The sequence below is a fragment of the Rhinoderma darwinii genome, chromosome 3 (genome assembly GCF_050947455.1).
Source record: "Rhinoderma darwinii isolate aRhiDar2 chromosome 3, aRhiDar2.hap1, whole genome shotgun sequence".
NCBI classification, from domain to species: Eukaryota; Metazoa; Chordata; class Amphibia; order Anura; family Rhinodermatidae; genus Rhinoderma; species Rhinoderma darwinii.
Window position 1 is genome coordinate 122,026,788 of NC_134689.1, and position 22,568 is coordinate 122,049,355.

At 45.2% G+C, this 22,568-nt stretch overlaps 1 protein-coding gene across 1 annotated transcript in view; it reads right to left on the reverse strand.

Annotated features, from left to right (window-relative positions):
- CDHR2 (cadherin related family member 2) overlaps positions 1-22,568 on the reverse strand; it is a 129,712-nt gene that overhangs the window by 52,611 nt on the left and 54,533 nt on the right. The window contains exons 9-12 of the mRNA XM_075860051.1: positions 19,658-19,733; positions 19,439-19,554; positions 13,351-13,581; positions 376-531 (exon numbers count right to left, since the gene is read on the reverse strand). Coding sequence (XP_075716166.1) covers positions 376-531; positions 13,351-13,581; positions 19,439-19,554; positions 19,658-19,733 — 579 coding nt within the window. The remainder of the gene's footprint in view (positions 1-375; positions 532-13,350; positions 13,582-19,438; positions 19,555-19,657; positions 19,734-22,568) is intronic.

A 22,568-nucleotide genomic window follows, 5' to 3' on the forward strand; every position in this document is an offset into this window, starting at 1 on the left:
GAAATGTCAATGGGTCTACCTGAAAATTGAACACCACACGGATGCTAGCTGTTTCGTTACATTTAGTTTTTTATGGGTGGTTTGGCTGGAGACACTTAAGAAGTTAAACCAGGAATCGTGGTCCTGAATATAAGACATAGTCCGAAGTCAAAAATATGCACAACAAAAATTTCACAATGCTCTCTAAGCTATAATCAATAGAGAATGTCGTTTCTGCGGTCATGTGAACATCTTGGGGCGTTTTTAGTGGATTGGGTCAATTGGGGACATCCTTGTGTTTTTTTCACGAATGTGAAAAACGGATGGCACACTAATTCCATCTGGACGATAAAAAAGCAACACTCGTCTGAATTATCCTATAAGTGATAATCGTACCTCAATTTCCATCTGATGAACTATTTCATAGTCTATAGCTACAGAGTCTTTGACCAGGATTTGAACCAGTCCAGTATTTATGATTCGTTGTGGGCGTACTGTGAAGCAATCAGCATATTTTCCCCTCAGATACAGGTTAAAAGCTCCATTCTGGTCCTGTAATAGCAGAAAGTAAAAGACTGAACATAGAGATATGATTTCAAATACAGTTAAATATATTTATAGTTAAAACAAATAAAACAATTAAAGCCAATGCCCAGTTGTCTCCTTAAAAAAATTATACGTTGGTTACTATCAGTGTAATGTTACCTGCTTATTATATTCTTCAGTGTAGGCTACTCTGTTCTTAGCTCTATTCCATTATGTCACATGTTATGATCGGTGATTTCAACTTAGCTGTATTGACTAATAGGGGTCTAAGGTAACCTGAAATACAGTTAGGTGCAGAATTATTTGGAGAGTGACACAAGTTTTGGCCTTTTAGCTGTTTACCAAAATATATTTAATATACAGTTATATAATCAATATGAGCTTAAAGTGCAGACTCTAAGCTTTAGGCCTGATTTACACGAGCGTGTGCGTTTTGCGCGCGCAAAGAACGCTGCGTTTTACGTGCGTTTGTATTGCGTATGCACTGCGTATACGCAGCGTTGTTGCGTTTTAAACGCGCGCACGACTAGCGTTTGCATCGCGCGTAAAAAACGCAGAGGAGATTAGTGGGACGGCAGCCTACAAATAGGCCAGCTGGCCCAACCCCTGCTTGCTGGGAGAAGGCTGTTTAGAACCTTATTTCCGCCTCTGCAGAAACAACAGTGTGTGTTTCTCCCTTCACGTTGGAATCGGCTTGACACGCCACTATTATGCCTTCGCCATCGCTGGCGCGTGTGCTTCTTGTCTGGATGATCTCACGCCGGTTTGGCGAACGGCGACACATGCTGCAGCACCATACGCCTGTAAGAAGTCGCATTTGGGTTCATCCACTTGTGGCCCAACAGACAATAAAAGGCCATTTCCATACCCTGTATGAGGACTTACGCCGGCATCCAGACAAATTTCGAGCCTTCTGCCGCATGTCTGTGGCCACATTTGACCTACTGCTTGAGCAAACTCGCTCTGGTCTCACCTACCAGAATACCAACATGAAACGCTGCATTTTGGCCGAGGAACGGCTGCTTGTGACCTTGAGGTATGTGTGCAGCTGCTCTAACTTAGTCCATGCCGCTGTCTGCTTCACCAGCCCCCCCTAACATGTGTTCTGCCTTTCTTTATCTTTCTCGTTGTTTTATAGATTTCTGGCCACAGGCAATAGTTATCATTCGTTGCATTTCGAATTTCTTTTGGGAGTGACCACCATTTCGTTCATTGTCACATCCACCTGTGTCGTGTTGTGGCAGAGGTTAAAGAGCACGGTCATGCCTCAGCCCACGACAGAACAGTGGCTAAGTATTTCAGAGGGATTTCTTAGAGCTACAGAATTTCCAAATTGCATTGGTGCCCTAGACGGCAAACACATTCGTGTGAGAAAGCCCCCACGCAGTGGCTCCCAATACTATAACTACAAGCAGTATTTTTCTATGGTATTGTTAGCCTTGGCGGACACGAATTATTGTTTCACTATTGTTGACATTGGCTCGTATGGAAGCTCGGCCGATGCACGCATATTCCGTTCATCAAGAATGGGGAAACGACTCGTGAATAGGCGACTGGCGGTGCCGGAACCTTCCATCCTCCCGGGGTCCAGCGGCCCCCCAATCCCGTATGTTATCGTGGCGGATGAGGGGTTTGCACTCACAAGGCAAGTCATGCGTCCCTTTGCAAGAAGGGGCTTGGATGACCGTCGGCGCATGTTCAATCTCTGCCTGGGCCGAGCTCGGCGATGTGTGGAATGTGCTTTTGGCATTATGTCAAACAGGTGGCGTGTCTTTCTGTCAACAATGCAATTGTCCATGCCGAATGTCACACGTGTTATACAAGCGGGTGTAGTTCTGCATAACTTCTGCCGCATTAATGATGCTAGCTTTGATGCAGAATATATCCTAACACATGCAGGCACCAGTGACAATGGCCCGGTGATTCGTCTCGGCCGATCTGTCTCTTCCGGCCTTCGAGTGCGGGATACTTTGGCGGCATATTTTGAGTGCCCATCTGGACCTGCACCGTGGGGGGTTGATGACCTTTGAAGGGGTGTCTGTTGTTTGCCGGCTTCACTCCACACGTCACATGTGACCTGTTATTTTGTGTTTTTTTGGGGTTGGTGGTGGGTTAGGGACTCGCAAAACATGAGGACCCTTGACGCGGGTTGCGAGCTTACATCTCTCGGGGTTTGAGCAGGACTTTAGACAGTTGGCGATGTACTTTCCAGAAATATCATGTTGTGCGGCCCAAAGTTGGGAAAGTCCAATAGCAAGTGTACTTAGTTTGCTTCGGGGCCCATGGCAGCACCTAAACGTTGCCACCATTTGCAATCCATGTCAAACCCCGAGAGATTAACTAAAACCTCATATCACGTGTGTATGCATTGGACCAAAAGGCCAGAAGTGTGTGAGAGTGTAGGCCAAGGAAATGTGTGCCAAACCTTGTGTTGTGTGGTATCAATGAATAACAACACGAAATCCAACCAGTAACCATGATTTTTTTTTAATGCTGTGTTTGGCCACAACACAAACTATTTGCATCACAACATAAACACCAACATGGTGTATATTAATACACATCCAAGAAAAGAAAACTAAAGAAACTTTGGCAGGCCTGCACCACACACTACTGTGGCGTCCAAAACTATTGCCACCAACACACAAGTGTTGGTATTGTTGGCCCGGGGAGGCATACGCCTGCATTTTAGCACCACTATGCTGGACCTGGAGCTGGGTAGGTTGTTCCTCGCCAGCATAGTGGTGCTGATGTTGGGGGTGGAATGCTGGGCCAGGAAAGTGGGGAGCCATAGGGCGCATGTACGGATGGGGCCGTGCCATCTGGGGGACAGGGTGGAATTGGGCAGGCACCTGGGGCGTGGTGGCCGCCATGTAGGAACTGCGCCATTGCTCTATGGCCGTGAAGCAGATATTTGGATTGTGGGGCGGTCTGGAGGCGTCGATCAATGTGACTATCGACGCCTGCAGACGGCCTATACGGTCCATGGGCACCAGTCGTAGGAGGGGAACGATGCTTCGTCCAAACGCATCATTCCCGTCCTCTTCACCGGCTCGCCTAAGATACTCGAGGACACGAGTATATACCTGGGCAGATGTGGAGGGCTGTGGAGCACGGACACGGCGACTGCGGGCACGCACGGGGCGCTCCTCTGCTGGAGAGGCGACGGCCCCTGCTGACTGGCCAGGTGCGGGCTCCTGGGGTGTCGGCTCTGGGCTGGGCGGCAGGACATTGGGAGCAGGAGGTTCTTCCCGAGACTCGCCCACCTCAGTCTCCTCTGCGGTGTCCTCCAAATTGTCGGTGGTTCTACAAGGAGAAAAAAACGTACGAATGGAATATTGAACAATGCCCACACCAACACGTTGGCAAACAGGGCATGTGCAAACACACATTAGACACATGCAAAGGCATAAACTCTTACGTGCGCATCTCCATGATGTCCTTCAAGAACATGAGCTGCTTAGTGTAGATATACGGGCGTTTGCGAGATGCACCATCTCCGCTGCGTCCCCTGTCACCCATCTCTCGCCGAAATTGATCACGGCAGCTCCGCCACCGTGTCTTGATATCTTGGACTGTTGGATTTAACAAACACATAACACGCCATCAGAACTATCACCTCTCACTTCTAAATGAAGGGCCCTGCAGTGCCTATGACGTGGGACACGGTGATGCGCCTGCTCCACCAAAGTTCCTCGTGATAATGCACGGAAAACACATACAGGGCCCCAGGTCTTCTATAGGGATGACAGGCATTGACAGAAAATGCGTGGTACTCACCCAACCGAGTGCGGTCCCGGGTTCGGCCACTCTCCCACTCCTGCTCAAATAGATTCTGGGCGACCACCTCCCAGGTGTCCTCCTTCACCGTCCTATTGTGGTACTCCTCGGATCGCGGTCCCAGATTGCTGGATGGTCCTGGACAAAGAGGATGAGGCGCTCGACGTCCATCCCGCGCGGCATGGCAGTAGATTCGTTGACACACAGCAAGCAACCTTGACAGAGTCTCCAGGCACTGAGTAGGCTTGCCCGCTCGCACTGGAAACGCAGGCACTTCCTGGTTTGCCTTTGCTTTGTCTAGCTTTATAGACTCTTTTGCATGGACATAACAGCTCTTGCGTGATTTTCGCGCATGCAATGCTGGAGCGTCCGTGTGGCATGCGTTGTTTTCACACACCCATTGACTTCAATGGGTGCGTGATGCGCGAAAAACGCACGATTTTAGAACATGTCGTGAGTTTTACGCAACGCACTCACGCTGCACAAAATTCACGCATCGTCTAAACTGCTCCATAGAGTAATATAGGTGCGTACGACACGCGTGAAAAGCACGCGCATCGCACGCGCGTATATTACGCTCGTGTAAATGAGGCCTTAATTTGAGGGTATTCACATTCTAATTTGAGGAGGGGTTTAGGAATTACAGATCTTTAATATGTAGCTGCCTCTTTTTCAAGGGACCAAAGGTAATTTGACAATTATCTCAAAAGCTATTTAATGGGCTGCTTGAGCTATTCCCTCATTAATCCATAATTAATTAAGCAGGTAGAAGGTCTGGAGTTGATTCCAGGTGTGGCATTTGCATTTGGAAGCTGTTGCTGTGAACCCACAACACGAGGTCAAAAACGCTCTCAATACAAGGGAAACAGACCATCGTTAGGCTGAAAAAAATTAAGAAATCCATCAGAGAGATAGCACAAATGTTAGGAGTGGTCAAATCAACAGTTTGGTACATTCTTGAAAAAAAAGAGCGCACTGGTGATCTTGCGAACTCCAAAAGACCCGGACATTCACGGAACACAACAGTGGTGGATGATCACAGAATCCTTTCCATGGTGAAGAAAAACTGTAGGGTGCCCGCAGCGATACAGAAATGTTTGACACAGATTTTGACTTCAATTCTTTACTTCAACTACATTCGTCTATTCGTCTTTAGCTCATTGAACAAATGGGAGCAAGTAGTACAGACCTCAGGTTGGGGACATTGAACCTGCTGGAGTCCCCCTGAGAGAGTCTGTGCCTGTTTCCACGCTACTTGCTATATATGTATGCGCCTCCGTCAGTCACGGCAGGGGCTACCTGCTATTGCTCGGAATACCACGGAATAGGAGCCTCACTCTGCCTTCCGGCTGTGCCGTGGTAATCTGTTGAACTAACTGGCCTTCGCACCACCGCGGGTCCTAGCGGTGCTAACCGCTACCTTTCACGGCCCTGCACCTACAGGGTTTGTAAACAGTTTTCCCCCTAACACCTCCCCAATTCTTGAGAAGTGCAGTCCTCGGCACTAAACGTCATAGTCTTGGAGATAGGCCAGTTGCTGACCGCTGGTACTCCGCTGTGGATAACGAAGTTCTGGAACCAACTCGCCACCAATCATCTTATGCATTAGATTCTGTAACGGTGTCCTCTATTTCTCATTCTTAGAAGATGGTTGTTTCTGGAACTGGAAACGTACATAGCCGTAACAGATTCCGATGAAGATTCGTACTTGTTCCGTCATTGTCTTTCGGCCTGACTTCATACACAGGCAAATCAGGGTTTATGCGTCTCACCACTACATAGGGTTTATTTTTCCACCGAGGTCACTCTCTCATTCCGCACCAGCACTCAGTGCCCGTGCAGGGGGTCTTTCACTGAACGGACCTTCTCAAGATAATTCTTGCCGGTTTGCAGTAGTTGCTGGTGCTCCTGTACAGACTGTGATGAAGATCTAGACATGTCGGTCCCCTGTGTCTTCAACAGGAGGTCCAACGGCACTCTTCCAGGTCAGACGAATATTAGCTGATAAGTGCTATAACCCGTAGCTCAGTGTACGGTGTGGTTGTAAGCCCACACCAAATCATCCACACATTCGAGCCAACGTTCTTGCTGTTCATCTCCAAGGGTCCTGAAAAGGCAGAGCAATTTACCATTGAACCGTTCACATGCCCGTTGCCTTCAGGATGACATGGTGTAGTCCTGGGTTTCCGAATTCCGTGAAACACACACAGTTGTCGAATGAGGTCCCACTCGAAATTCGTGCCCTGGTCAGATAGGAATCTTCTTGGACAGCCATAGGGATGAATGACATGTTTCCACACTCGCCGATACATTATTTTGGCACGTATTCTAGCCGCTCCAACTGTCTGGCCAAAGCTTTGGCCTGAAAGGACCACCCATCTCTTTCTGTTATCATAGGTCCGCTGTGTTGAAGTATCCAAATTTTGTCGAGTTGTATGTCTGCATCCGCCAGCTGCCGCTCCTTCCACTCTGCTCGATCGTAGATCCTGGTTAGGACATTGATCTCTTGCACTGTTGTGACTACTCAACCAACTTGCACTGACGGATGTGCAACTCAGAGTGGGGGAATCTCTAACTCTTCATGTACCTGATCGACATCTCCATTGGGAACTTCAAAAGGTTGCCGGGAAAGCACATCAGCGTTGCTATGGTTTTTATCTGGTTTCTAATATATGGTATAATCGAACCGGGCCAATCATGCTACCCACCGCTGTTCCATTGCTCTCAATTTAGCGGTGCCGAGATAGGCCAAAGGATTGTTGTCTCTGTAAATCTCCACCTTACTTCCCACCAGGTACTCGGCAAAACGTTCCTTGACCGCCTATACGATAGCCAGAAGTTCTAATCGAAAGGAACTGTAGTTTGCAGGGTTTCCGCTCCAACGAGCGTAGGTTGTGGCTGCCGTACGTGATGACTCATTCCACGTTCCCCTGTTATTGTGCGAGCACAGCCCCCAGTCCCTTCAAACTAGTATCAGTGTATAACCGGAACACTTGATTGAAATTGGCAAAAGCTAAAACAGGAGCTGTCACCAGTCGATCTTTCAACTCTTCTAGTTGTTGTTTCTCACGCCACTGCTCTACAGCACCGCGGCTATAGGTCCCTTTTTTTTTGCGTGGGTTGTGGGCAGAGCAGTTGCTTCAGCAGACTCACAACCATCGCAAAGTTCTGGATATATCTTCGGTAATATCCGACCAGGCCGAGGAAGGCTCTCACTACAGTGGTGTTCTGTGGAGGAGGCTCCTCCTGCACGGCCTTAAAGGGATCCTGTCATCAACATCTTACCTGTCAAACTCGCCTGACCCCTCAATGGCCGCAGCTGTCCAGAGTGCGTTCCTGTTCTCTTCTTTCCTGAAGTCCTCCTCCGCCTTTTATGGTAATTAGTTTTCCCTCTGGCACGCAGCTTCTTAACCCCGCCCACCGCCGGTACCTGTCCGGCCCTGACTGGCTAAGGAGCTGTCAATCAAAAAGAAGGAGGTGGAGTCCACTCTGAGACGCTGGAGGAATGAAAATCTGACTCTTTTCAGATGAAGATTTGACTCTTTTCTGCTCATTTGCATACGGCGTGGGACCACTGAAAAACGGAATACTAAAGGTACAGAACTTACTTAGAACATATTTATAGCTTAGATGACAATGATTTTTCACCCACTTTCACCAGGTATTGCTGGCTTTATAGCTAAAATGCTGGTGACAGGTTCCCTTTAATCTTGTCCGGATTCCCGTGGCATTCACCAGATGGCCGAGGTACTTGATCTGCTGTCGCCCCAATCAGCACTTACTGGGTTTCAATTTGAGTCCATATCTTCCCAAACATTCTAGGACGACCCGCAGATGTTGTAGATGTTCAGGGAACGATTTGGAAAAAATGACGATGTTATCTAGATAGATCAAGACTGATTCATAATTTAAATCGCCTAAGCAGTGTTCCATCAACCATTGGATGGTGCTGGGAGCATTCGTCAGACCAAACGGCATGCGATTAAATTTGACTAGTCCTGAAGGGGTGATAAATGCAGTTTTCTCCTTATCTTCCTCCTTCATGGGTACCTGCCAGTATCCACTGGCTAGATCCAACGTTGTGTAGTACTGTGCTTCCTGCATCGCTGTCAAGGACTCTTCCACTCGGGGAAGCGGGTAGGTGTCCCGATGAGTACAAGCGTTAAGCTTCCTGTAGTCGACGCAGAGTCGGAGGGAATCGTCCTTCTTTCTGACTAGCACAATTTGGGCTGCCAATGGGCTTTGACTCTCCCTAATCACTTGTCCATCCAACATCTTCTGCAAGAGATCCTTTGACTTCGCGATACAATGCAGGTGGTATATTACGGTAATGTTCTCTAATGGGTGGAGTAATCCCAGTATGGATCTAATGTACTATGGTGGTTGTACATCCATAATCTTCTTCATGTTAGGCGAACACCCAATTGAACTGCCGGACGATTGACCTTATTTGTCCCTCTAGCTGTGCTTTGGGGGTTATTCCGTCCAGCTCTAATTGGTGCCACAGCCGGGAAATATGGTCACTCGATGTATTCTCTTAATTCTCACTGTCACTTGCGTTTCCGAATAGTTGAGGTGGGGTTGGGTAGGCCACATCTTCAGACCGAATTAGTTCGAGGTTAGCCAGCAACATACCAGCCTGTATTTTAATGGCAGCTGACGTGGGATTCATCAACCGAACCATAGGCATGCCCTTAGCCACTCGACACACCGTCCATCCCACCACCCATGCAGGTGGTCGATTGTACATCAAGGGGGAATGGAACAACGTTTCTACTTCAGTTTTCTGGGGTATAAATGTCCACATGGCCAAAAAGACACAAAAATTGCGACTTTTGGGATATGTCCCCTGCTTCTTTTAAAAAAACGGGCAGAGATTAGAGAAAAACTCAACACATTTGCTATAATTTTCGCCAGTAACTGTTGTGAATTATAGCAGAAAATTTACACCAGCTCCTGGGCGGTGTAGATGTAATTCAATGGCGCAAAACACAGCCCAAGTGACAAATTAATTAAGAGGAGTGTGCCTCTAAAGAAAAATTGTTTCATCTTTCTCCTGCTTTATGTTTCAAGACTAGCACAGTCTTAAAGAAAATGAGAAAACTTTTGGCATATCATAGTGACAAGTTTTGATCGTGGGGTCCGGGTGCTGAGCCATTTACCAATCGCTTAAATAGTATAACCAGCTATTTTCTTCTTTTTTTTTTTTTTTTTAGAAAGATGGGCTCGTAGACTTCTATGAGCTCATCTTCAGCTAACCTCACCTCTCCGAGAAGTCGAGGTGAGCCAAAGTTATACCATTACAGCCGCAGGGGCAGAGCGCTCGACTGAGCGCTTCTGCTCCTTTCTTATCAGAGGCTTCTGTTCTGTACCTCCCCATGCTTTACACTGCTGCTCTTTTGCTCAGATTGCCCACTGTGTATAAGGCAGTTCATGGAGTTATGATTTCCATTACAGTTTGGGTAGGATAATTATAAACTACAAGAACTAAACCACTAGTTCTAAAGAGATTATTAGTTACTTGCTGCACATATAAGGGCCGAGCCTTGATATTCGCTTGTATGTTGACTAAAGGTTTTCTGGCAACCCCTAGAGGGCTGATAACAAACCATCAGATTAGTGTTGTGTTATTTTTTAGCATCTTTGATACATCTTTTAAATATAAATATATTCTGCTAAATTAGTTTCAAATCCTGCATTCAACTAGCATTTACTGAAAAAGTAGAAGCTTCATAGGGTTTTCACAAAAAGATACTTCACAGGGCGTAATTCCATTACCACGTTGCTCTGGGTAACGGGCAATGTTGCCACTCGAGGTATGCCAAAATACTCCTGCCCAAGTGAAGTTCCGCCGTTTTCAGCTTCTCTGAATGGTGATGTCTCAAGGAAAAACTAAATCTACGCAAGTTGTATCATTATCCATTACACATTGCAACGTGGGAGTGGTATAACATCCTATAGAGAATTGTATGTGTAAACCCTAGGGGGCTTCTTCTTCAGTAAACGCCATTTGAGCACAGCATTTTATTTTTGGCTTTTTCATAGGATTACACTTCTTTGTGACCGATACAATTTTTTTTTGTTATCTATTCTACTATGTATTTTCTTTTAGTAACTTATACTGCAATTGTTCTAAATTTTATTTATGTATATTACTAAAATTGCTGCTGATGAATATTCATTAGGGGTTCGGCCCTTGTTCAGCCCCGTAGTAGAAATCATGATTTAGCAGCTGATTAGTTGATTATATTACTTCACATACTCTGCTGAGCTCCCTGAATCTGATTGGTCAGAGACCTCACTGCAGCTCCAGCCATTAGACTCATTCAGACATAAGCTAAACCTTTAGGCCCCATGCACACGACCGTATTTTTGTCCACCCGTAAACACTGGGGTAAATACGAGTCCTTGGTCACACGTATTCGACCCGTATTGCACCAGTATTTACGGACCCGTGCCCAGAAATACTGGTCCGTTGTCACCCGTATTCCACCCGTATTTACGGGCAGGTTTCTGGCTGCAAAATTGCACTGCACTAATCGGCAGCCCTTCTCTCTATCAATGCAGGATAGAGAGAAGGGACAGCCCTTTCCGTAATAAAAGTAAAAGAAATTCATACTTACCCGGCCGTTGTCTTGGTGACGCGTCCCTCTCTTGACATCCAGTCCGACCTCCCTGGATGACGCGGCAGTCCATGTGACCGCTGCAGCCAGTGATTGGCTACAGCGGTCACATGGGCTGTAACGTCATCCCAGGAGGCCAGACTGGAGGAAGAAGAAGGGAGTTCTGGTTAAGTATGAACGTCTTTTTTTTTTACAGCTTTATCTATATTGTGATCGGAAGTCACTGTCCAGGGTGCTGAAACAGTTACTGCCGATCGTTTAACTCTTTCAGCACCCTGGACAGTGACTATTTACTGACGTCGCCTAGCAACGCCCCTGTAATTACGGGTGCACACACGTAGTCACCCGTAATTACAGGAGCCCCATAGACTTCTATGGGCTGCCCGTGCCGTAATTACGGGCTGAAATAGGACATGTTCTATCTTTTTCAACGGCACGGGCACCTTCCCGTAAGCATACGGGGAGGTACCCGTGGCCAATAGAAGTCTATGGGCCCGTAATTACGGGACTTTTTACGGTCGTGTGCATGGGGCCTTAGACTCATTTGCTTCAACGTGGAATTTAATGAAAAATGGCACATAGCCAATAAAAAAAGAAAACAATATCATTTAACTAAATGCCCAGAACGGGATACCTCTAAAATTGGTGACAGATGCACTTTAAAGGGGATGTATAAGATTAGAAAAATATGGCCGCTTTTTTTCCAAAAACAGTGCCACTCTTGTCCATGGACTGGCTGATATTATAACTCATCCCTATTCAGGTTAATGGGGCTGAGCTGCAATACCAAACTCAGGACAAGTGTGATGCTGTTTCTGGAAGAAGAAGGCTCTGGGACTAGATAGGTTACGCCCAAGAGTTCTTAATGAACTTAGTTCAGTTATTTTTGTCCCCCTGTTCATAATAAGATTCTCTAGTGAATGGTATAGTGCCAAGAGACTGGCGCAGGGCAAATATGGTGCCCATTTGCAAAAAGGGCTCTAAGATAATTGCAGACCAGTAATCGTATGTCCTACGGGAGTTAGAATTGGAGAGTCACTTGTTGAGAAGGATCTGGGTGTACTTGTACATCATAAACTAAATAACAACATGCAATGTCAATCAGCTGCTTCTAAGGCCAGCAAGATATTGTCGTATATTAAAAGAGGCATGGACTTGTGGGACAGGGATATAATATTACCACTTTACAAAGCATTAGTGCGGCCTCATCTAGAAAATGTAGTTCAGTTCTGGGCTCCAGTTCATAGACAGGATGCCCTGGAGTTGGAAAAAATACAGAGAAGAGCAACTAAACTAATAAGGGGCATGGAGAATCTAAGTTATGAGGAAAGATTAAAAGAATTTCCATTTATTGAGTCTTGAAAAGAGACGACTAAGGGGGGACATGATTAACTTGTATAAGTATATCAATAGCCCATACAAAAAATATGGTGAAAACCAGTTCCATGTAAAATCCACTCAAAAGACAAGGGGGCACTCCCTCCGTCTGGAGAAAAAAAGGTTCAATCTGCAGAGGTAACAAGCTTTCTTTACTGTGAGAACTGTGAATCTATGGAATAGTCTACCGCAGGAGCTGGTCACATCAACAATAGTAGATGGCTTTAAAAAAAGGCTTAGATAATTTCTTAGAACAAAAAAATATCAGCGCCTATGTCAATATATAGAGCTCTTGTTTCAATGTTGATCCAGTCTGATTGCCACTTGGAAACAGGAGGGACATTTTTCATTTTTATGGCAGATTGGTTCATGCCTTATGGGTATTTTTCTTCCTTCTTCTGAATCTATAATGTTAAAACAAAGTTCTAAAGTTTACCCATATCCCTTTTCATTTCTCGCATCCCCTAGTTGAACTTGATGGACATGTGTTTTTCTTCAACCAGATTAACTATGTAACAATGTAACCTGTATTAAGATTTAGATAATTCTTTGTATTTTTAGTGAACATATTTGACTTTATGCTTATTTATATATTGTAGTAATTTTGTAGATTTGACATACAACATTTTTTTATCTATTATGTGACCTAGTGTTTTGTATGCATGATTCTACTGTGAGTATTTTTGTGGCCGACTTATACATGGTTTGCGCCATTCTTTGATCAATTTATCCCTTTTAACGCTGTGTTATCTCATACTGTACTATATAGAAGAAAGATAGTATTATCTTATGGTCATTTGTCTTCCTTATTCATGCCGATTAACAAACTGCCATGGTTTTTGCAATTGTATTTCGATTTTTGAAACCTATTTGGGCCTTGGTCTGTTTCTAAGTTGTTTATGACTTCATGAGGGTGCCCATTCTAATATTGTGAGAAATATTGGTAAGTTATGCATTGAAAAGAACAAGCATTCTTCGAATAAGGCACACTTCTTAAATATGTAAGATTGCAGGTAATGGAAGCAGTAATGAACTAGTTACATACCTTGTCAGGGTCATTTGCAGTGATGGTCAGATTTGACACCGGGACCCGAACAGATGAATGTTCCTCAATCTCTCCAAAGAACTTTTCTACAGGGCTAGCAGTAAAATCACAGTCAGTCACATCACAGTTGTAAAACTGGGGCTTATTATCATTGATGTCTAGAATACGAATGGTAACATTTGTAGTGGCTGTTGCATTCTGCCCATCTACATTTAGCATATTTTCTTGGGCCTGTGGGAAAGAAATTAATGCTTTAATTATTTTTAAACAATATGATTGGTCAGATAGGAAACATGGCCCCTTATCACACCACTAAATGATTTTCCACACAAAAAAGCAGGGGTGTAACAAATAACCATGGGGACCCATCTCAACATTTTAAATAAAGCCCTACATGAGAATAATCCCCTTAGGCAGCAAGTAAGGTCAGGGCATGACATTTTTCTCTACCCTTCCATCATCCCATGTGATCACCAACTATACCAGAACTTTAAGGGCTGGGCCCCATAGCAACTGCTATGCCTGCTACCATTGTAATTATGCCACATATGCTGATACCCTTTCACAAAACAGCACTACAATTGTGCTGACATTTTTAAGAGGTTGCCACCCCTTGACAACCCCTTTCTAGAAAAACTCTTTATTCCAAAAGTTTGTACATTTTTTGTTTTTGGAATTAAAGGATGGATGTTACTATTGTCAGTATATTTTGTTTGGCTCTTGTGATATACATTGTGGGAATTGCTGGTGTGGAAATCTCGCATATGGCCGAAAAGTTGCAAAAATTGTGAATTCTGCCCATTCCCCCCAACCCACCCCCTGTTCTTGGCACTTTTTAAATCAATGGGCGGAATTTATAAGGGGTGTAGTCACCTGCAGCCTGACACATTTACAAAAATTTATGCTAGAAACTGGCATAAGCTATAATCAAATCTACGCCAGGAGATTTCATTTGGTGTCGCACAAAAAGACGAAATGCAACTAATTTATTAAGACGCGAGTGCCTCTTAATAAGTTTGTTGCATCTTACTCCAGTTTAATTTTTATTAAAAATGGTGCAATTTATAACCCCCATTGTATTTTTACTTCATTTTACTTCCGCGCCTAAGTGATCATCGGGGAGGTCACTTGGGCGCACAGGTATTTCCCGTAAATATGAAACCTAATAAAATCTTGCTTCCCTTTCAGGTCTCTTTTGGTGGTAGGTCTGCTACCGGCAGTGCCTTCGTGGATTCAGGGTCTTCTGCTAATAGTACGTCTGTGGAATTTGCTATGTCTCTAGCTACACCATTGATTGACTTGCCTAAACATGTCCCGGTAGTGGGTATCGACTCCACTCCTCTTGCTAATGGTTATTTTATGCAGCATACACCTGTTTTTGTACTCCTTGTTGGCTCCATGCATTTGGAGCAGTGCTCTGTACTGGTGATGCAGGGATTATCGTCCGATTTGGTTTTAGGCCTTCCCTGGTTGCAGATGCATAATCCCACGTTTAACTGGAATACTGGGGATCTTACCAAATGGGGTAATGAATGCATGATGTCATGTTTTTCTGTTAATTTAATTTCTCTCGCTGAGTTTATTCAGGACTTCGCTGATGTTTTTTCTAAAAAGGCCTCCGAAGTGTTACCTCCTCATAGAGAATACGATTGCGCAATCGATTTGGTACCAGGAGCTAAGCTCCCTAAGGGTAGGATATTTAATCTCTCTTGTCCCGAACGTGAGGCCATGAGAGAATATATCCAGGAATGCCTGGCCAAGGGTTACATTCGCCCCTCTACTTCTCCGGTAGGTGCTGGCTTCTTCTTCGTAGGGAAGAAGGATGGTGGTCTTAGGCCGTGCATTGACTACCGAAACTTGAATAAGGTCACTGTAAGGAACCTGTATCCCCTTCCTTTGATTCCTGATCTCTTCAATCAGGTTCAGGGGACCCAATGGTTCTCTAAGTTTGATTTACGGGGGGGCTTATAACCTTATCCGCATCAAAGAGGGGGATGAGTGGAAGACTGCGTTTAACACGCCCGAAGGTCATTTCGAATACCTCGTCATGCCCTTTGGGTTGTTTAATGCTCCCGCGGTCTTCCAGAATTTTATAAATGAGATTTTAAGAGACTACCTGGGGGTATTTCTTGTAGTGTACCTTGATGACATACTTGTGTTTTCCAAGGACTGGTCCTCCCACATTGAGCATGTCAGGAAGGTGCTCCAGGCCCTTCGGGAAAACAAACTGTTTGCTAAAACCGAAAAATGTGTGTTTGGGGTGCAGGAGATACCATTTTTGGGTCAAATCCTCACTCCTCATGAATTCCGCATGGACCCTGCCAAGGTTCAGGCTGTGGCTGAATGGGTCCAACCTGCCTCCCTGAATGCGTTACAGTGCTTCCTGGGGTTTGCTAATTATTACAGGAGATTTATTGCTAACTTCTCGGTCATCGCTAAGCCTCTTACGGATCTTACTCGCAAAGGTGCTGATCTCCTCCACTGGCCTCCAGAGGCGGTCCAGGCTTTTGAGGTCCTTAAAGAGGCTCTGTCACAGATTATAAGTGCCCTATCTCCTACATAATCTGATCGGCGCTGGAATGTAGATAACAGCAGTGGTTTTTATTTTGAAAAACGATCATTTTTGAGCGAGTTATGAGCAATTTTAGATTTAGTTTTTTAATGCCCAACTGGGTGTGTTTTTACTTTTGACCAAGTGGGTGTTGTAAAGAGGTGTATGAGGCTGACCAATCAGTGATCAATCAGCGTTATACACTTCTCATTGTTCCAGCCTAGCATGATCCACAGCACAGTGAGATTGTGCAGTGAAAGAAGCTGGGCTGGAACAATGAGAAGTGTAGGACACTGATTGGTCAGCCTCATACACTTCTTTACAACACCCACTTGGTCGAAAGTAAAAACACACCCAGTTGGGCATTAAGAAACTAAATCTAAAATTGCTCATAACTTGCTCAAAAATGATCGTTTTTCAAAATAAATACCACTGCTGTTATCTACATTACAGTGCCGATCAGATTATGTAGGAGATAGGGCATTTATAATCTGGTGACAGAGCCTCTTTAAGAAGTGCTTTATCTCGGCCTCAGTGCTGATTCAGCCTAACCAAATGGAGCCATTCATCGTGGAGGTTGACGCCTGCGAGGTGGGAGTGGGTGCTGTCTTGTCCCAGGGTACCAGGTCCCTCACCCATCTCCGTCTCTGTGCCTACTTCTCCGGGAAGTTCTCGACCACTGAGAGTAACTATGATATTGGCAACCGTGAACTCTTAGCCATTAAATGGGCATTTGAAGAGTGGCGCCACTTCCTGGAGGGGGCTAGGCACCAGGTAACGGTCTTTACCGACCACAAGAATCTGGTTTTCCAAGAATCTGCCCGGAGGATAAACCCGAGACAAGCTCGATGGGCGTTATTTTTTACTAGATTCAACTTTTTGATCACCTATAAAGCTGGGTCTAAAAATATTAAGGCTGATGCACTGTCGCGTAGCTTCATGGCCAGCCCTCCTTCGGAGGAAGATCCTGCTTGTGTTTTACCTCCAGGTATAATCATTTCCTCTGTTGATTCTGACTTAGTCTCCGAAATTGCGGCTGATCAAGGTTCAGCTCCCGGGAACCTTCCTGAGAACAAGCTGTTTGTTCCCCTGCAATTCCGGCTAAGGGTACTCAGGGAAAATCATGACTCTGCACTATCTGGCCATCCAGGCATCCTGGGTACCAAGCATCTCATTGCCAGAAACTATTAGTGGCCTGGGTTGCTTAAAGACGTTAAGGCCTACGTCGGCGCTTGTGAAATTTGTGCTAGGTCCAAGACTCCCAGGTCCCGACCAGCAGGCTTACTATGTTCTTTGCCCATTCCCCAGAGACCTTGGACCCATATCTCCATGGATTTTATCACCGATTTGCCTCCATCTCAAGGCAAGTTGGTGGTGTGGGTTGTAGTAGACCGTTTCAGTAAGATGTGCCACTTTGTGCCCCTCAAGAAACTAGCTAATGCTAAGACGTTAGCTACCTTGTTTGTCAAACACATCCTGCGTCTCCATGGGGTTTCTGTCAATATTGTTTCTGACAGAGGGGTACAATTTGTTTCATTGTTTTGGAGAGCCTTCTGTAAAAAGTTGGAGATTGATCTGGCCTTCTCCTCGGCCTTCCATCCTAAAACTAATGGCCAAACCGAGAGGACTAAGCAGTCTCTAGAACAATATTTAAGGTGTTTTATCTCTGACTGTCAATATGATTGGGTCTCCTTCATTCCCCTCGCCGAATTTTCCCTTAATAACCGCGTCAGTAACTCGTCAGGGGTCTCCTACTTTTTCTGTAATTTTGGGTTTAATCCACGGTTCTCCTCCGTTTCACCTGGTAGTTCCAACAATCCCGAGGTAGATGTCGTTCATCGGGAACTGTGCACAGTCTGGGCCCAGGTTCAGAAGAACCTAGAGGCGTCCCAGAGTATACAAAAGACTCAGTCTGATAGAAGACGTTCTGCTAACCCCTTGTTTGTGGTCGGGGATCTGGTGTGGCTATCTTCTAAAAATTTGCGCCTTAAAGTCCCGTCCAAAAAATTTGCTCCCCGATAAATAGGGCCGTACAAGGTCATTGAAGTCCTTAACCCTGTCTCCTTCCGACTGGAGTTACCCCAGTCTTTTCGAGTACACAACGTGTTTCATGCCTCCCTCCTTAAACGCTGCTCCCCGTCCTTGGCTCCCTCGAGGAAAGCTCCGGTCCCTGTTCTCACCCCTGAAGGGGTAGAATTCAAGGTGGCCAAGATTGTGGACAGCAGGATGCTCCAAGGCTCCCACCAGTACCTGGTCCATTGGAGAGGATACGGGCCTGAGGAGAGGACTTGGGTACCCGCCCGGGTTTTTCACGCTGGGGTATTGCTCAGGATGTTCCATCTTCGCTTCCCCAATAAGTCAGGTCCACCTAGAAAGGGTCCAGTGGCCCTCTTAAAAGGGGGGGGTACTGTAAAGGATCTGCCAGACACAGCTTCTGTGTCGACGCCCGTGGGTAATCAGTCTGCACCTGCTCCTAAGTCTGAGAGAGTGACTCCATCTTCTACCAGTCAGGCTGGGAGGCTTAGGAGTGGGAGAGCCTATCACGGCCTGGCCAGATGGAGCTAGCTCCCGTCCTCTGTCTACTTGTACCTTCGTTTCCTGCTTCTCCTTTGCCTGTGATTCTGCTGGTTTCCTGGCTCTGCTGCTTGTACTATTTGTCCTCTGCTTCATTTTGACCCTGGCTTACTGACTACTCTCCTGCTCTGCGTTTGGTACCTCGTACACTCCTGGTTTGACTCGGCTCGTTCACTACTCTCCTGCTCTGCGTTTGGTACCTCATACACTCCTGGTTTGACTCGGCTCGCTCACTACTCTCGTTGCTCACGGTGCTGCCGTGGGCAACTGCCCCATTTCCCTAGCTTCTGTGTACCCTTGTCGGTTTGTCTGTCGTGCACTTATTGAGCGTAGGGACCGTCGCCCAGTTGTACGCCGTCGACCTAGGACGGGCCGTTGCAAGTAGGCAGGGACTGAGTGGCGGGTAGATTAGGGCTCACCTGTCTGTACACACAAACTCCTATACTGTATACAGTCCCTTAAGAGCCCCTCAAACATTTTTGCCATAATTACTCAGGCAAGACCTAGAGCCCTTTTAGAAAGTGGGCACCACATTTGCCCTGTACCAGTCCCTTAGCACTATACCAGTCACTGGAGAATCTCTAAATACTATGAACAGGGGGACAGAAATTACTCAGGCTTCCATGTTCACATGCCGAGTTCAACACCAAGTAAATAGAGACAGATGGGGGAACACTGAAACGTCAGCGCAGGAGCAGCGGGTTATTTGAGCCAGTTTGTTATTTTAACCCATATGTAGCTTTAACTGAACTTCTTCAAAATGTTGGAAAAAAAGTGGACACATTTTACAGTTATTCTTTTTTGTATGACTTTTTTGTATGACATTTTGCTGCTGTAAACAATAAATTCCACATCAACTTGTCATGCCGTTTGTGTGTATTTATACATTTTTGGTTCATGGTTTAGTTTGATTGTGTGAGACAGACAATAAGTGTGTGAATCCCCTAGTTATGTCATACTCACCACCACTTGCAATATAACCTGTTCTCCATCCTCCAACAGAGCTTCCCGGTCTATGTCTCCTGCTACACGGATTTCTCCATTCATATCTATGCCAAATAGATCAGACTTAGGAGAACCTGCAGATATAAAGTGTAGTATAGTAAGTTAACAAACCAAAAACCATGCATATTCAGTAAATTATATATCAAAATGAATGTGTTCTCTCTAGAGATTACGTACTTTCAATATAATATAGGATTTCATCTCTGATTCCCCTGTCACCATCAGTAGCAGAAACTTTCAATACGCTTTGACCCTGTATAAAAACAAAATGAAGACTCTTTACAGAAAACATGTGAATATCTAGGTGAGCTCTATCTGTGATTGCTACCATCTCAATGAATCAACATTGATGTAACTCACTTATTATTTAAAGAGAACCTTTCACCTCCCCCATACATGTGCAGCTGAGTGCAGCATGTAATGTGGAGGGCTGCACAAACCCTATGGCACTTTCAAAAAAAAATCTACCTCCCTCCGTTATTTAGATATTGGTGCCTTATATTTGGCGCCCGATATTTAAATAACCCCCTGAGCAGTCAATGGGGCATGTACTGGCAAGGGGGTATGTTACTATGGCTGTGACACTGTCCAATCAGATATGGACAATGCCACAGCAAGAGCGAGCAGAGAAAGTGCACGCTCTCTCTCTTCAGGTTTGAAGATCAGTTTTTTCACACGAACTGGCAAGCGGGCGTGTCACTGCTACAGACAGTATAAGAGCTGTGGAGAGCGCGCTTTCATCTCTTCAGCTCTTGTGAGAGATCAGTCTTGTATTATCTGCCGAACTGGCAAGGTGGCGTGTCACTGCTACGGATAGGGCAAGCTCTCCCCAGCTCTTACACTGTCCGTAGCAGTGACACGCCCACCTTACCAGTTCGGGTGAAAAGACTGATCTTCAAAGCTAAAGACAGAGAGCGTGCACTTTCTCTGCTCGCTCTTGCTGTGGCATTGTCCATATCTGATTGGACAGTGTCACAGCCATAGTAACACGCCCCCTTGCCAGTACACGCCCCGTTGACTGTTCAGGGGGTTATTTAAATATCGGGCGCCAAATATAACGGCAATGATATCTAAATAACGGAGGAGGGTATAAAAAAAATGTCAAGTGCCCCAGGATTTGTGCAGCCCTCCCCATTACATGCTGCACTCAGCAGTACATGTATGGGGAGGTGAAAGGTTCTCTTTAAAGCATAATCGCTCCTTGTGATATACAGGAAAAATGCCATAATAGATCATTCAATATAAAAACATCCAATTTTCTGTTATTTTATATTTTGTGGTATTGACAGGGGTAACTGAGAATACATATTGATACTCATCTATGCCTCTTCTATATCTATATAAAGGAATTGTCCTGGGTTGGAAAAAAAAAGGTCTGCTTATTTTTCCCAGAAACAGCGTGACATCTGTCCATGGGCTGTATCTGGTATTGCAGCTCATCCTCATTAAAGAGGCTCTGTCACCAGATTTTGCAACCCCTATCTGCTATTGCAGCAGATCGGCGCTGCAATGTAGATTACAGGAACGTTTTTATTTTTAAAAAACGAGCATTTTTGGCCAAGTTATGACCATTTTTGTAGTTATGCAAATGAGGCTTGCAAAAGTCCAAGTGGGTGTGTTTAAAAGTAAAAGTCCAAGTGGGTGTGTATTATGTGCGTACATCGGGGCGTTTTTAATACTTTCACTAGCTGGGCATTCTGATGAGAAGTAACATCCTCTTCTCTTCAGAACGCCCAGCTTCTGACAGTGCAGATCTGTGACGTCACTCACAGGTCCTGCATCGTGACGGCCACATCGGCACCAGAGGCTACAGTTGATTCTGCAGCAGCATCAGCGTTTGCAGGTAAGATCGACTTACCTGCAAACGCTGATGCTGCTGCAGAATCAACTGTAGCCTCTGCTGCCGATGTGGCCGTCACGATGCAGGACCTGTGAGTGACGTCACAGATCTGCACTGTCACAAGCTGGGCGTTCTGAAGAGAAGAGGATGTTACTTCTCATCAGAGCGCCCAGCTAGTGAAAGTATTAAAAACGCCCCGATGTACGCACATAATACACACCCACTTGGACTTTTACTTTTAAACACGCCCAGTTGTACTTTTGCAAGCCTCATTTGCATAACTACAAAAATGGTCATAACTTGGCCAAAAATGCTCGTTTTTTTAAAATAAAAACGTTACTGTAATCTACATTGCAGCGCCGATCACAGGCAATAGCAGATAGGGGTTGCAAAATCTGGTGACAGAGCCTCTTTAATTAAATCCTGGACAAACCCTAAATTCAAAGCAATCCTGACTGTCCCCAAAGAAGCAATTTTCTTAGACATATATAAAGTTGTCTGAGGCTGGATTCACACACAGCATTTAGCTGCGCTTTTCATAACTTTATTTTTAGTTCGAAAACGCTGCAGCTATATGTTACATCAATGTCTATAGTGAATTATTGCACAGGCTACATACAAAGTGTTTTGATTTATGGGATTTCGTGCCATATTTGGGGTCAGAGGCATTGTTTTTGACCCCTTAAAGGGATTTTACGAGTTAAAACTTTTATGAGTTAGTGGTTTTAACTTGGGAATTTAAATATCGGGCGCCAAATATAACGGCACTGATATCTAAATAACGGAGGGAGGTAGACAAAAAATGGACTTACAGTTTCCAAATTAGCCCCGTTTCCTGATGACGTGTGGCACATGACTGGTAACGTCACGCTCTGCCCACTGTGATTATCATCCGTATACCAGTTACTTGGTGTAAATATTAACATTTTCTTCCTGGTATACGACACGGCACTAGTGATGTGCCGTGTATGGGCTGTTCTGCTATACTGCCAGTAACGCACATGTACGGTCCCTGCTTTACAGTCAGTAACGCGCACGCTCCAATTTTAGCCTTGAGGATCAGAACACTTTTTTTTATTTTTCCTCTTCGCATCCCGGCACTCAGAACTTTTTCATTTTTTTGTTTGACGTAGCTGTAGGACAGTGCCTTTTTTGGTACACATAATCATTTAAATTATAGTAATTTTTATTTTGCCCAAAATCAGTTTTTTGGGGGGGTTGTTTTTTTTACAGCATACACCGATCATC